The 14,658-nt window shown below is 39.7% G+C and overlaps 1 protein-coding gene across 1 annotated transcript in view; it reads right to left on the minus strand.

Moving 5' to 3' along the window:
• Positions 1–14,007, minus strand: part of LOC110055206 (uncharacterized) — a 66,017-nt gene extending 52,010 nt beyond the window's left edge. The window contains exons 1-11 of the mRNA XM_089288511.1: positions 13,980–14,007; positions 10,619–10,841; positions 10,171–10,337; positions 8,161–8,317; positions 6,732–6,904; positions 5,460–6,092; positions 4,582–4,810; positions 3,773–4,128; positions 3,255–3,485; positions 1,758–1,988; positions 305–625 (exon numbers count right to left, since the gene is read on the minus strand). Coding sequence (XP_089144637.1) covers positions 305–625; positions 1,758–1,988; positions 3,255–3,485; positions 3,773–4,128; positions 4,582–4,810; positions 5,460–6,092; positions 6,732–6,904; positions 8,161–8,317; positions 10,171–10,337; positions 10,619–10,841; positions 13,980–14,007 — 2,749 coding nt within the window. The remainder of the gene's footprint in view (positions 1–304; positions 626–1,757; positions 1,989–3,254; positions 3,486–3,772; positions 4,129–4,581; positions 4,811–5,459; positions 6,093–6,731; positions 6,905–8,160; positions 8,318–10,170; positions 10,338–10,618; positions 10,842–13,979) is intronic.
• Positions 14,008–14,658: the final 651 nt, after the last annotated feature.

Raw genomic sequence — 14,658 nt, forward strand, 5'->3', positions numbered from 1 at the left:
TTTTAACCTGGATTAAGGTTGGTTAAACCAACCAACCGAAAAAGATTTTTCCCAATGTAAGCACACACAAAAAAACAACTAACCCAACCAACCAGAAACGGTTGATCCCAACAGAACACGACCTTGATTACAATAGGTTAAGAAAGTACCTGTTGTAACGATCTTAAGTTCTTTCATTCGCAGTTCACATATATTGGTACCCGATTAAACAAAGTAATTTAATTGGAAAGAAAAAAATAGGACTATATGGAATCAGCCTCGATTTCATCTCTAGAAAGAACGGAGCTAGAGCATCTTTGCTTACCTTCATAATAAAAGGCCTCCATGTCATCAACCAGAAAGTATTTACTACCAGCTAGAAGGTTATCACGCTCGTCAGAAGTGAGGGCTAACTCAGCTGGAAACTCATAAGAGTTGTCAAGATTTGACGAGGACTCGGTAATCGAGGTAGGTTTCGAGTTTATAACGATATCATTGTCACCAAAAATGGGACCAAAGTGGCTTCCTTGCTTGGCTGCCTTGTCGAATTTGTCGCTTTTAAGATTCATTTTAAAAGGAGGCAATCCACGTAAATTCTTCAAGCTGAAAATGAAAGCGTTTTCACTCCAAATAAATCTATCTGTACCTGAAAAACAAATTTAGCAAACAATTTATAAAAGCAAGTATATATGAGACAGAATGATACTGGGAAAACTAATGCAACATTTGGTTGTCTGGGGCACTCATAATAACATTTAGACACCATATTTTGATTTTGCCAATCCCTCTACATGTACCCGACTGGAAAGTTTCCTTACAAGATCAGAGCTAAAAGTGGTCACTCATGAAATTACCTGAAACTTTTATAGTCTAAAGCTTATCTGAACTGATGCATGACGTTAGCACTGCTTCAGCACCAATTAAAATACGTAAAATGTTTACGAAAACATCCAACGTCCATTCTTACAATATACGTTCTTTTACCCCCAATAATTTTTACATAAAACCCTCATAACTTGAAATAGAAAAAGAATCGGTTCTAAACTATGGAATGAGATACCATGCTCTCTGAGAGAACTACCAAAAATAACTCATTCAAAATCAGAATTAACACTGTACCATTAAGTGTTCTCGAAGAAGATTCCATTATTGAGGTACACAAGATTATTTCTTAAGTAAAATGACGGTAGTAAATGAATAAAAGTAATACAAAATAACAATAGATGTACATACAGTATATTATATAATTAATCTGATAACCCCTTACATGTTTTGTCATTCTCTTGTCACCTTTCCATTTATTTACTGTTTACTTATTTTCCATTGTAATCTATTTATTAGTAAAAACGTTTGTGATTAGATCTTGATAGACTGGGCTATCGGCAGGCACTGTAAAAATGTAAATTGAGGAACGAAAATAAATTAAAGAGTGATTGATAGGAGATTGGTGGATTGATTGAAACGACGAATGCTTCTACCGCAAACAACCCATCTTATGTTATAGAAGGGCAGTGATTAGACAACCAAAGAACGATGGAAATAGAGGCGTCCAGCGTCTCATAATACCAGTAACACCAAATAAAGCTCTACCAGAGAGAGTTGTTAGGCGGTGGGGGCAATTCCAGCCTGCTATTATCATCATCATCATCATCATCATCATCATCATCATCATTATTATCATCATTAGTCCTTGCTCTCCTCTCGGAGAATAGGGCCATCCAGCCTGCTGTACCTTTTACATTTTTACCTTTACGAGTTATCAGGGTAGACTCTCTTACCTCCCCAGTTTTTGTCCAGAAATCCCCCAAATATATTCTGTTGAACTCGAATGAGTATTACAGTTGGTCCTTTGCCATCGCACCAGTAGTGAAAGCTGCTGCCTTTCCAACCTGGATAACTTCTGAAGCAGCGATACCATTTTCCTTCTTTCGGAAGGATGGAGTCCAGCCATGTTCCAAGAATATCATCGTGTTCATCTTTGTAGCCAGAAATATCTGTCATGAAGCGTGCTGTAATTGCAGTGTAAGAAGCCGTAAGCTTACTGACGATCTTGAATTGCAAACGTAGGTTGCACTAATTCAGTTACGATTGGTAGAAAATCTCATTAAAAAATTTAGTACCCACATAGCTCCCGCCTTCATAGCACCTAACAAATGAATGAATTACTGCACCTAAAGAAATTATTTTCTCTCTGTCTCTCACAGGCGTTTTTTACGATAACTGCAGAAATTTTCGCGCGCTCATTGGCTAATTTTCATTGTCAATAAGGGGACAGACAAATGAATTTATAATTTAGGCGATGCGGCAACGAGCGAGAGCGGAAAATTTGACGATTTGTTATCGTAAAAAAACAAACTGGCGTCAGTTTTTCTGTCCTGTTATTGACAACGAATTTCTTCATAACATTGTCAAAGTAGTCTGCGGATCCACTCGACTATCGCCTCGTGGATCCACAGCTACTTTGACAATGGTATAACGAAATTCATGATCAATAACAGGTCGACAGAAGCATGAAAAACTGACGTTGATTTGTTAAATTTCAGTTTTTTACGATAACTGCAGAAATTCTCGCGCGCTCATTGGCTAATTTTCATTGTCAATAAGCGGACAGACACATTAATTTATAATTTACACGATGCGTCAACGAGCGAGAGCGGACAATTTGGCAATTGGTTATCGTAAAAAAGCTGATGTCAGTTTTTAATGCGTCTGGCCTGTTATTGACAATATCCTGTTCTTGTCAAAGTTTACTGCGGAACCACTCGCCTGTGGCTCGTGGTTCCAAAGCCACTTTGACAATGTTGGGACGCAATTTATTTTCAATAAGAGAACAGACCCATAAAAAAACTGACGTCAAAACAAGAGGCAGAATAACATCTGGTTCTCGAGCGAGCTGCTGAGTAAAGCAAGAAAATTGCGTCGATTAATATTGGGAATATTGCACCTTTAAACCCACAATTTCCTGTAGATGGTGTAGGTTCCTGAACAAATAGGTAGTTTGCAACCACTCCCGAGTGATTTAAATGATAAAGACATTGGCGGCCATGTTGAAGGAGGACAGGAACAATAAAGTTAATGAGAATTATTTAGTTAATGGTCATTCAACATGGCGGCGATTATGTTGGTTGCAAACGATCTACATAATAAAATACTACTACAGATGCCATAAACTGATGAAGATTCTGATAAAGAACAGGACTCAGCTTTTAATCTCATTAGCGATTAGTGGTTTTTTCAAGCTATCTTCTGCGAATGCTGAATACACCATTACTTACGCTTGTAACGTAACCAGAAACTTAGCGACAGCCCTTGATCACAAAGATTGGGATCACTAAGGCATTCTGAATTATAATCGCCAAAATCGAGAAAGTCCGAACTTTGTATGCTTGCCACACCGTTCACAATGGACCATTTCCAGTCTCTAAAAGTTCCACTTCTGCCAGAAACGCTGTCACTCGTCCTCTTGGTGTCCGAACTAGATTTCGCAAAGTTCCAATGAAATAACTCTGTCGGCCAAAGAAAGAAAAAGAAAAAAAAAGAAAGAAAGGTGACTTAATCTTTTCGTAAAGTTGAGTATTTTAATTCCTTTCTGCCTCCTTTAAAGTGACAGTAGTCATTCACAACTGTAAAATAATATCGGGACTTAAGGTTTGCTTGCCATTAATTAATAAGCTGTTAATAACATAGAGGTTAAAGCTTATGGCTTAGAATGTTAGACTTAACATGATAAACATTTTTATTTTTACAAAAGTGTGAAAGGAAATCAGTTGATTTGTTTTGTTTTATATCTCACCTGAGAATTTACAAAGAGTATAATTCCTTTTTATAACGTTTCCTTTGCTCCATAATTGTACTTCCGGCCATGGTACGACATTTCCGGTTAAAGAAGAACAAGCATACGATATTTTTTCAATCCGAGAGAGATCGTCGATGAACTCGTCCCACATGTTAAAGCGAGTTAAGACTCCTTTGAACATTCCTACGATCATAAAACCAACGTCTGTGCTATAATTAGACCCCAAGCCTACTCCTTCCGCTATCTTCACACCATCTGCGTAAAATCCCCAATTGCCACCAGCAGAGGACCTCGTGATGCACACGTGGTGCCAGCGCTCACCTGTGATGGCGTCATTTTGGGCGTTGAAAATCCTGGTGAGTTTGGAAAGGTTTGTTTTTAATATTTTAACTTAAATGAACAATTAGCTCAGAAAGAATAATAAAAAAATGCGTTCATATTTAGATCAGAAACTTTATAGTACAGACACCCAATGGATAGAGTTTATTATCTGTGTTATGAAGGTGTCCATCAGGAGAGATTTGACTGAATATATGTAGGCCGGATAGAAAGTAAGTAGAGTTGAATATGGCATCTTGCTTGTTATTGAAGGGAAGTTGTTTTAGCCCCTGGGTGGATGATACCCAAGTTTATCACTTATAAGTCAGGGTGTGTGAATGAGGTCAGATAGTTAGAGCCCCCAGTAGTCTAAATACCTTAATACCTTAATACCCCTTTTCTCTATGTATTGTGCCCCAACCAGCGCAGAGGTGCTTAATACTATGATACTTAAACGAAGTGATTTATAATCGCATTTAATCACTTACCTTTGATCATTGTGTATGTGAAATGAGTAGCTCCCGTTTTCGTGGAAGGAAAAGCTTACCAGACTTTCATTTTCATTATTCTGAAATGAGAAAATTGTTGACCACCCTGTTGGTAATTCCGTCTTAAGCCACCAGCAAGCTGTAAAGTCCTTGAGGTCAGTTATTCGAGGAAGGAGTATGACGTCAGATGACTCACCACTGAAAATCAGCTCATAAGACCAGTCACGTTCTTCGGACAAAAATAGATTTCAATATTAGGAAAGGTAACTACCAAAATGAGGGAGAGCTGAGCAATTATCAAGGCTCTCAGTATCGCTAAGGTAATTTATATATATTGAACTACTTTTTCAAACTTAATGTCTTTACATCACTTAAGAATTATAGAAATCAATAATGAAAATCACATTTTTATGAGTTTTTGGAAATAAATAGTGAGAGGAGGGTGGCTCACTTTGCATCCCCGAACTTAATCTTCAAACATTAAATTTCAAAAATGTTCACTATTGTAAATTATAAACTTCGTATTCATTGTAAGCCCAGTTGTCTGGTAGCTTTCATTACTTTACCCCGATTTCAGTAGCATCAAGCGGCTAGGAGTTTTGTTAGTTTCCTCCCCCGCGGAATGAGACGCTTAGTCCATCGCAGGTTAGTACCAGCATTCTAGCCTATCAGGTTGGCCCAACTAACAATGCACTGGTTCCCATTCATTCTCCTTGGCGAAGAGAGGCGCTGTGAGAGAAAAGCGTCTTTTCCAAGAACACAACACAATGTCCCTGGCCAGTGCTTGAACCCGGACCGCTCAATCCGTCGTCCAGCAGCGCACTGACCATAAGGCCACTGCGCCTCCCATGTACCATGCAGTACCCTCTACTCTTTACCTCGAAGTGGCTTTACTTTCATCACGGATTCCTTGAGAGAATATTCATGTCCCCTCCACGTTTTCCAGTTGATACCCTTGCCATGAGCACTATCACCATATTGGCCATTTAAATGTGAATAGTGACACTTGTTGTACCACCACGCTGCTGTAAATCGCTGTGCACAGAATTCACTTCCGTGGAAGTCGTTATCTTGTTCCTTTGTGCTAAACATCATCCCGTTGTGATAAGACATGGAATCTCCTGCTGTTCCAGAGAAACCTGCAAGTTGCACTACATACCTTTCGGTTTCTGTTGCCACATGAAAAAAGTCATAGGACGCATGCGCTGTTAGATTATCAAAGTCCGTAAGTTCTATCAAGAGTTGCGAATCTTTTGCGGTAATTTTATGGATGTTGTCATTTCCCAGCCAAAACTCTGACGCTAAGTCTCCAAAGCCTCTTTTGTAACTATTCCAGTCGCGGTAGAAGTCCACAGAGCCGTCTAATCTCCGTTGCAGGACGATCCAGCCGCCTCCATTGGTTTGCTGGTCACAAAACACGGAAATGACGTCATTTCCATCGAGGTTGATGCCATACACACCATCTTCAGTGTTCCCTTTATGAAGCACATCTAAACAGTCACGTCCATACTCTGAAATAGCACAAAAGTCACTTACGTAAAACAAAATTTTATTTCATAGGGGAGGTCAAACTCCAGGTGAAGATGCGTCGTTATGAGTCTAGTGGTGGTGGTGGTGGTGGTGGTGGTGGTGGTGGTGGTTGTGGTGGTGGTGGTGGTGGTAGGGAGCGGGGAGAGGAAGCTGAGGTGCGGGGTGGTTGCCCTATCAGGAAAGATAGAAGTTCACAACTTTCCTGACAACGCAACATTTAGGTTGACCCCAAAACAATCCCAAGGATTAGTAAAGTATCGTTCTATACATGCATATGATGGCAATATCGATTCAAAATAAATTCATTTGCACAAACGGATAAGACTATACTCAGGTAAAAAATGGCTTAGACTTTGAAAACACAAGTCAAGAGCGTCTTTTCTTTTATCAAATATGCTGTTTACCATTAGATAAAACAATCGAAGCATTTTGAAGCTTGTCAATGTACAAAGCACACTGCGGACTGCATTATGCAGGCCGGGTTAAAATTAAAAGCATACAACAGACCCGAGGAAAGGTGCAGGTAGATAGACATAACTTAAATCAATATATATTAGTGTAACAATTTGTTCCCAGGCCCCTGCTTGTTTTAATGCTCGGAAAATTCTGAGTTTACTTACCAAATGGAACGGGATTAAAAACTAACAGAAATCCTGTGGCTGTCACAGCAGGGTCTGTGTGGAATGTGAGGACTGCGTAGAGACCAGTTACTAGAAGTGTTTTCCCGCTCTGCTCGCCACAGTACTTGCCAAACACATGATTTGTGTCGTTGGCAATCGTCAAGCTGTCAAAGCTGTAAAGATATAAAAATTCTTTGTTGTTGTATTTTCATGTACAACACACTTAGAATTTTTTAAAGAGAATAACAATGCTTGCAGTGTATGAGAAAAAAAGAAAAACAACAACAACAACCAAGTTAGTAGGTGCCATGTGAACGACTTTACGTTCGGAGAGTAGCAGATGGCAGAGGGTGGGCCCCTGTGATCAAGGAATAATATGTTTTTTTTTCTTTTCTTTTTGTTTTATTGTTTGTAATCAGTTACAAAAATCCTAAGTGAGCCTAAATTCAAAATGTTCGAATATTAAGGGGTCATGGTAAATAATGAACAGTTCATTGCTCGATTAGCTACTTACAATTATTTGCCTGCTTACTTCCTTGCTCGACTGACTGACTGACTGACTGACGGACTGACTAATTGAAACACTTCCTAACTTCCTGGTCAGCTGCCTGCCTGCTTGATTGATTAATTGATTCATTGATGGATGGATGGATGGATACATGGATGGATGCACGGATGGATGAATGGATGCATGGATGGATGGATGCATGGAAAGATGGATGCATGGATGGATGCATGGATGCATGGATGGATGCACGGATGGATGCATGGATGGATGCATGGATGGATGCATGGATGGATGCATGGATGCATGGATGGATGCACGGATGGATGCATGGATGGATGCATGGATGGATGCATGGATGGATGCATGGATGGATGCATGGATGGATGCATGGATGGATACATGGACGGATGCATGGATGCATGGAAGGATGGATGCATGCATGAATGTACGGATGGATGCATGCATGCATGGATGGATGGATGCATGGATGCATGCATGGATGGATGGATGCATGGATGCATGCATGGATGCATGGATAGATGCATGCATGGATGGATGCATGCATGGATGCATGGATAGATGCATGGATGCATGCATGCATGCATGGATGCATGGATGCATGCATGCATGCATGGATGCATGGATGGATGCATGGATGCAGGGATGGATGCATGGATGCATGGATGGGTGGGTGGATGCATGGATGCATGGATGCATGGATGTATTGATCAATTGACTGACAAACTGACTGACTAACTGACCGGCCGACTGACCGACCAATTGACTGACTGAATTACTGACTGACTGACTGACTCACTCACTTACTCACTGGCTGGTTAGCTGAGTGACTGATACTGGCTAAAATTGCATGTGGTGTTCATCTAGGAGCAAGATCGTCCATTTTTAAAACAATACAATTACCTGCACGAACTCTCAAACTCTAGGTTGAAATCAATAAATGAAATGTTCATCGCCGAGCGGTGTGGAATAGGAACGTGGTAAACACAAGTTGTTTTTCCTGGGTAGGTGGTAGGATATCCGGGACTCCTCAGTGTGTTATTTACCACAGATCCGCAACCTTTAAGAGACCAAAATGCTTTCCGGTAACATACATTCAAGTACTCCTTTGCGATATATTAAGGTCATTAAAAAAATCGACAAAGCCTTTGTATAGTTAACTATCTGATATTCCACAAGGATGGCGCCCGCTACAAACTAGTCTGTTTAGGCCCAAGCAATTAACACTTAATGACTGGTCCCGAGTGGAACAGTGAATTTTTTTTTCCCGAGAATCTCAATATTTCCCGAGACGAAGTCGAGGGAAACAAACTTCACTGTTCCCCAAGGGACCAGTCATTAAGTGATCTGTTATATAGCAAAATAAAACAAAGACAAATTTCGAAAATCGCTCTGATCAGATTCCAGCGACAACATCAGGCTACTTTCAACTGCACGCTCTGATCACGTGCAACAGCGGTCAACATTTCGCGGGTAACAGTGAACTGCTTCCCGTTCGACGTCATAGTTTTCGCAATGTTGCCCGCTCATGGCATTTGGCGGTGAACAGTTTCATTGTTAGATGTCATGTGATCATGAACTAGCCAATAAATGGGTGCGTTGTAGCGGGAAAAACGCCTGCTATATAACATCACTGGTGGTAGACGCGGGTGGTTTCCATTGAAAAATATCTAATGGAATCACTTTCAATTCTTCAGGATTGAATGTGAACCATGGAAAATGTTTGTTTGCTTTTTTTTGCAAAGACATCGAGAATTTACCAGCGAGACAGACGGAAAATAGGTGCAAAATCGTTAGCGTGTATGTCAGTTCGGTAGATCATATTTTTCTCCGTCTGATAAGGCTGACAAATTAGTCTGAAATATCGCCCCAATAACACCAATTGAAGCTAATAAACATTTCACAAGTCTCTGGTTTCCAAACTAAACTGTCTCGCGGTGCGATAGATTTTACTTTGTAGCAGTACAAGTCTTTCTTGCACATTGCACATTGGTAGCATGTTTAGCTCATTTAGAACTTGAGGAGATACATACATATATTACTTTATTTACCTTCGAATTTCAGAGTAGCCTACGCAGCTAATATCTCAGAGCATTTAACCATTAGATGAGGAACCAGGAACTACGTCCCCTACTCTTTTCGATCAGTGTGTGGGTTCTTTTACGTCCCACAGAATTAATTATGAAGAGTTGTGAGACGGGGCCTACGGTTTATCGTGCTTATCTGGCCCGAGAAGACTAGAAAGTCTAACCATTTGCAGATGTCATTACAAAGGCAGCACTTTCTCCTCAATTATGTCAAGTAAAGACCCTAAGTGTTGGTCCGGCCAGGGTTTGAACCCGCGACCTCCCGCACACTAGTCCGGTGCTACACAAACTGAGCTAACCAATCGGCGGTTAAAGAGATTTCCCTACCCAAAAATAAAAGTGAATTTAAACGCGCAAAATTTCTAAGTTAAAAAAAGCGCTTATGTGACCATACATTCTGTGTTCAATTTTAATTCCTATATTTATTCATGACTTGTTTACAGGGCTGGGTGTGCAGCTCAGAGTGTTATTCCCCAACCAGGGGCACAGGCCTCTGAGGGCTAGAGTAATTACAAGATTAATTTTCCAGACCGTCAGACTAAATAAATCGTAAAATAAAATTTGAAAGCTTGAGAGTTGAGATGAATATACTTCAACTGTGAAACCTAATGTATGCTTATATCATAATTAAGACTTAATTAACGCCGCAGCGGCACACGTGAATTTCATAGCAACAGAATGAAATATTTACATTCGTTGTCACTGTCGCAGTTTAAATCGACCGAATGTAAATACGTATCTTTAAACGCAAGTCACACAAAAAGTATAACGCTAGCGCTTAGGTTAATAAGGCAGGGATTGTTAACAAAGATTTGCTTGCACTTACTATTTGTAAAAGATATCTGAAATCCTATCTCTTCCAAAGCGAAGTCCGAGTGAAATGTTAACAAGGCGTACTCGCCATTAACAATAACGTTATGTCCTGTCTTCTGGCCACAGTACGTACCAAATGTTTGATTATTCTCGTTGGAAATCCTTAAATAATCAGCTGAGCTAAAAAGAAAAATACTTAATGTTACAATCCTGGCAAATAGTTTCCCACTACCCAAGATAGCGGGAAGCTAAGTGAGGCGGGAAATGAGAGGCTCCGAAATGGCGAGAATTGCAATAAATAGGAACGAAATTTAAAACCCAAAGGCACAATATTTTGAAAAAGAAAGGGAAATGAAAATAGGAACCTCTACAGAGGGTTCTGTAACGGAGAGTAAGGGGGATAGGGTATCGGGTGGCTTCGGATTCCTGTCCCCTTACCCCACAGTTATGCCTCCACTTACCATGAGCTGCTCTCCTCCAGATGAAAGTAGCTAAAGGTAATGTTTAATTCGTAGTAGGGAAGAATTGGAACTTGATAGACACAGTGCGTATTGCTTGGATAGTAGTCAGGATATCTAGGACTGCTTACGGAGTTACTTGCCACTAATCCACAGCCTTGACAGAAAGAAAAAAACAACAGTGCAAAAAAGTGTATCGGTAAAAATGTTTTCCCATCAACAACAACTCGTTATTACTGACAATAAGATTTTGAACGGCTCGAGTCTCTACGGTGTGGTAATGGACTGATGAGGCTGAAGCAATAATCAGGGCACACGTTGTTTCTAGTGTTTCTAGCTTACGCACTAACTTTTTAATTCTAGAAGCTTTAGATTAATAGGGCTTACTAATTAAACAACAAAGTGTTTCTGTCGAGGAAATAACGGCAGATAGCTGCGCCGCGAAAATTGGATGTTCCCAAAACAAATATTTGTTAGATTTAAGAACATCAAATTTTCAAGGGGCAACTATCAGACCGATAGTTCCGAGAAATGAAACACTGTATTGTCTTATTCCGCGCGCAAGTTGAAAAATCACATCGAGGTATCGTCAACTTTTTAGATGAAAGGCGTGAAAGCCATATGTAAAATTTGAAAAAAAAAAAAAACCTTACTGAATGCAGATCAATCAAATATCTATTGACCGCAGGTTACAGTCTCCAGACACGATTGGAATTGTTTATGAGTCAGTGGAGTTCGAGCAATTTTGGTGATTTTGGCTAGTTTAGTTGAATTAATTTTGCAAAGAAGCTACTCAATCTGAGTTTAGATTGTCTTCAAACCTCAGTTTGCTTTCCCTGCCATTTCAAACACCTTTTCTTTAGGTGAATTGGGACAGTTATTATCAGTAATGGATTGTAACTCAGAGTAGGCCATTTCCAAGTTCACGCCTCGTGCAAAACCTTTCATGTAAAAATGAATTTTATTTGCATTAACATGAACATCTACGCAGAAAACATTTTCATATGAATGGTTTCGCACGAGGCAAAAGCGAACAGGGAAATTGCCTATCGTATTCTAGTAAATATATTTTCTTTTTCAATTCTTGTCTTTTTATAGGGCGTCGATAAAATCTGGAACATGGAACATCCCGGAACATATCGGAACATCCCGGAACATCCCGGAACATCGAATAATTATAATAATTATGAGAAAAATATGTAAAATTAAATTTTCAAAAATTAAATTATGCAAAAATAAACTGGTTTCAGCTCGGGAAATAAACAAACAAACAAACAAACAAAAACAAAAAAAATAAAGGAAAAAAAAGTAATAATGATTGCGATGAGTGAAGGCTTGCAACTTAGAAGACTGATCCATTCCTTCAGATCGTTCGCCATCAGTTTAACCACGTGACTGTCCCTTATTCCCAGATTTCGTTCTTCATAGAAATCCAAGGGAGTGGCGTTCGAACTCTTATGAGTACGCGAGTATGATTTCTTTATTCAATTCGTTACACAATTCAAAGATATGCGTATACACGATTTCTCATGAAGAAATAGTTGCTCCACGAGATAGAAATAGAAACTCTTCCGCGTTGAGTTTCTTGTCTAAGTTCGGACTACTAAAACTCTAATGACAGTGTAAACAAATACAAACACAAAATTTAAAAACGTTTGGCGACACGCTGTCTTGCAGGGTCGCTGGTCAAAACTTTAGTGTCTCAAGAAATATTCGTTACACATGTTGGCGATCAGAAATTGAATTCTAAATGTCGGCAACAGTTCAAATGTCTTTCCTGGAAAATGTTTTGTCCAGTACAAGTTAATACCTAATTGATTAAAAACACTTTTACCACAGGCTATAATCTATTCATCGCTAGTTGAATTGTTATCTTACATTGTTATCTGACATTCGATCACACTAATCTTTTATAGAGCCATTCGAGCGCCAAAGTAGACCAAACATTTGAAGCACGCACGTGAACGCACTGCTCTAATCTTTGATTACTACTAGCTTATTAATAATAACTTGCTTGTTACTCGGGCTTCCGCAACTCCGCTATTCATCGTCCGAATCGTTCATGTTTGTGTTGAAAAACAGAGTGCTGTAAAGCTACGTGACACAATTTGCGGGAAAGAAGAGGAACCTGCACTCATTGTGGTCAGTTGAATGACCTACCCCTCCCCTACCGACTCCCCTACCCTCCAAAATATCTTTTCATATTTGGAACTGATACCACTTTATTTTTGTTTATTTTATTTTAGAATATTCAGTTTTACATATTTTTCTCATAATTATTCTAATTATTCGATGTTCCGGGATGTTCCGGAATGTTCCATGTTCCTGGTTTTATCGACGGCCCCTTTCTATATGCTGTGAGTCGATAACATTACCAAAATAACAAATAATAACACTAGTAATAAAAATACTTAAATAACTGGAAGATGCAAAATCTTGACCTCCATCGAGTTCCACTCTCATTGCTATGTAATTATTCGATGCTATTGGTTGAAAACGGATGTAACGTGCAGTGATTGGCGGATCAAGGTCAATGTAGAAGGCGAGCTACATGTAGACTACGAGTAGTCCCTCTTTCGCCTAGTCCGTGGTACGTGACGCGAAAGAAAACCGCGAGAAAAAAATGGCCGCGCAAAATCCTGGGGGCGAGGAGCACTCAAAAGGAGGGATTACCGCCTGCAGAAAAAGTTTTTGGGACCACTTTTCGAACGAGCTTTGTAACCGTCCACAAATGTGACGGTCGAGACCTGGGTTCCACTTCACTAAAAATGGCGGCGGGTCATTTTGCAATTTATGTGCGTTGGCTGTTGGGCTGGCGTTACATATCTTCGCTACACAGTGCTGACGAGCCCCAAGAAGGGCGAAACAGCTGTCCACTGTTGCGATCCTACTTTATCGGTTCTTGTCATGTTGGTGTCTCGAAACGTTTTTCACGTAGTATCAGCCTTGCAGTTTATTGCTTGTCTTCAACTCTGAATGGCGCGGCCTAAAATATGTTTATCCAGATCGACATTTTTTTAGGGGAAAAGCGAACGAATAAGCTTCTCAATGGCAAGAAAGCATGTGTACCGAAGGAACAGATGTTACAGTTGTTCTAGAAACTTGGAGAAGATACTGATGTGCTCACGAAAAAGGGTCCCAAAACATGTTGGCAAAAGAGCGAGCGATATTTTGGGACCACTTTGGACTGAAATTTGATAAATGTTTTATCTCAATTTAATGGCAAATAGCTAGCTAAATAGTTAGGCTCGTAACGTACTGTAAGATTAATTTCTGGCGGGAATTTTGCGCGCTCAGAGTTCTCCATTTTATACAGAACGTCTCCCTGTTTTATCACTCGTTCAAGCGGCTCTCTGTGTTTCACCTTCTTCCGTTGGAATAACTGGCTGCATTGAAGATGTATCTGACTCCACGAGGCATTCAGAATTTAAACAATAATTGCTTTGCAAATAGTGTATTGCAAGCTTTACTTTCATCAGAAAGGTTTTCAAAGGGTCTTGAAAGCATTCAACATAACAGAGATAAATGTTCTGTAAAAAGCACAGGTGAGAGGTTGTATATTATTACCACCACCCTCCCCCCGCCCCCTAGTTTCTTTCTTTCTTTCTTTCTTTCTTTTTTTTTTTTGTCCTATGTTTAGGAGTCTTATCCTGGATATTTTAGAATTCAGAAGATTTTCTGCTAAGTATAACAAATACACCCAAGTTAAATAAGACAGAAGAGTCAATAGGCCACTTTCGATATCTTAAAATTCAGCTTGATAGTGAGGCTTAGAGGACAGAAACAAAAGAAATGAATAAACATGGTCATTCAATTTCCTTTGTTTGTGTCCTCTAGCCCTCGCTTCAAGCTAAATTTTAATATATCGAAAGTGGCCTATTAAGTCAGTTTTGTTCTGTTTTCTCTCTCACACCAATAAGCATGTCATCAATGACATCTCTCACGACATCACATCTCTCAAGAACAATGAGCTACCAGCTCCAATCAATGGGTTTAAAAAGGTGCTATGCCCTTGGTTCATTTTAGTTCAGGTAGTAAGCCCC

This window comes from Orbicella faveolata, unplaced genomic scaffold (genome assembly GCF_042242905.1).
Source record: "Orbicella faveolata isolate gen_17 unplaced genomic scaffold, um_ofav_v1 contig_15, whole genome shotgun sequence".
Lineage (NCBI taxonomy): Eukaryota > Metazoa > Cnidaria > Anthozoa > Scleractinia > Merulinidae > Orbicella > Orbicella faveolata.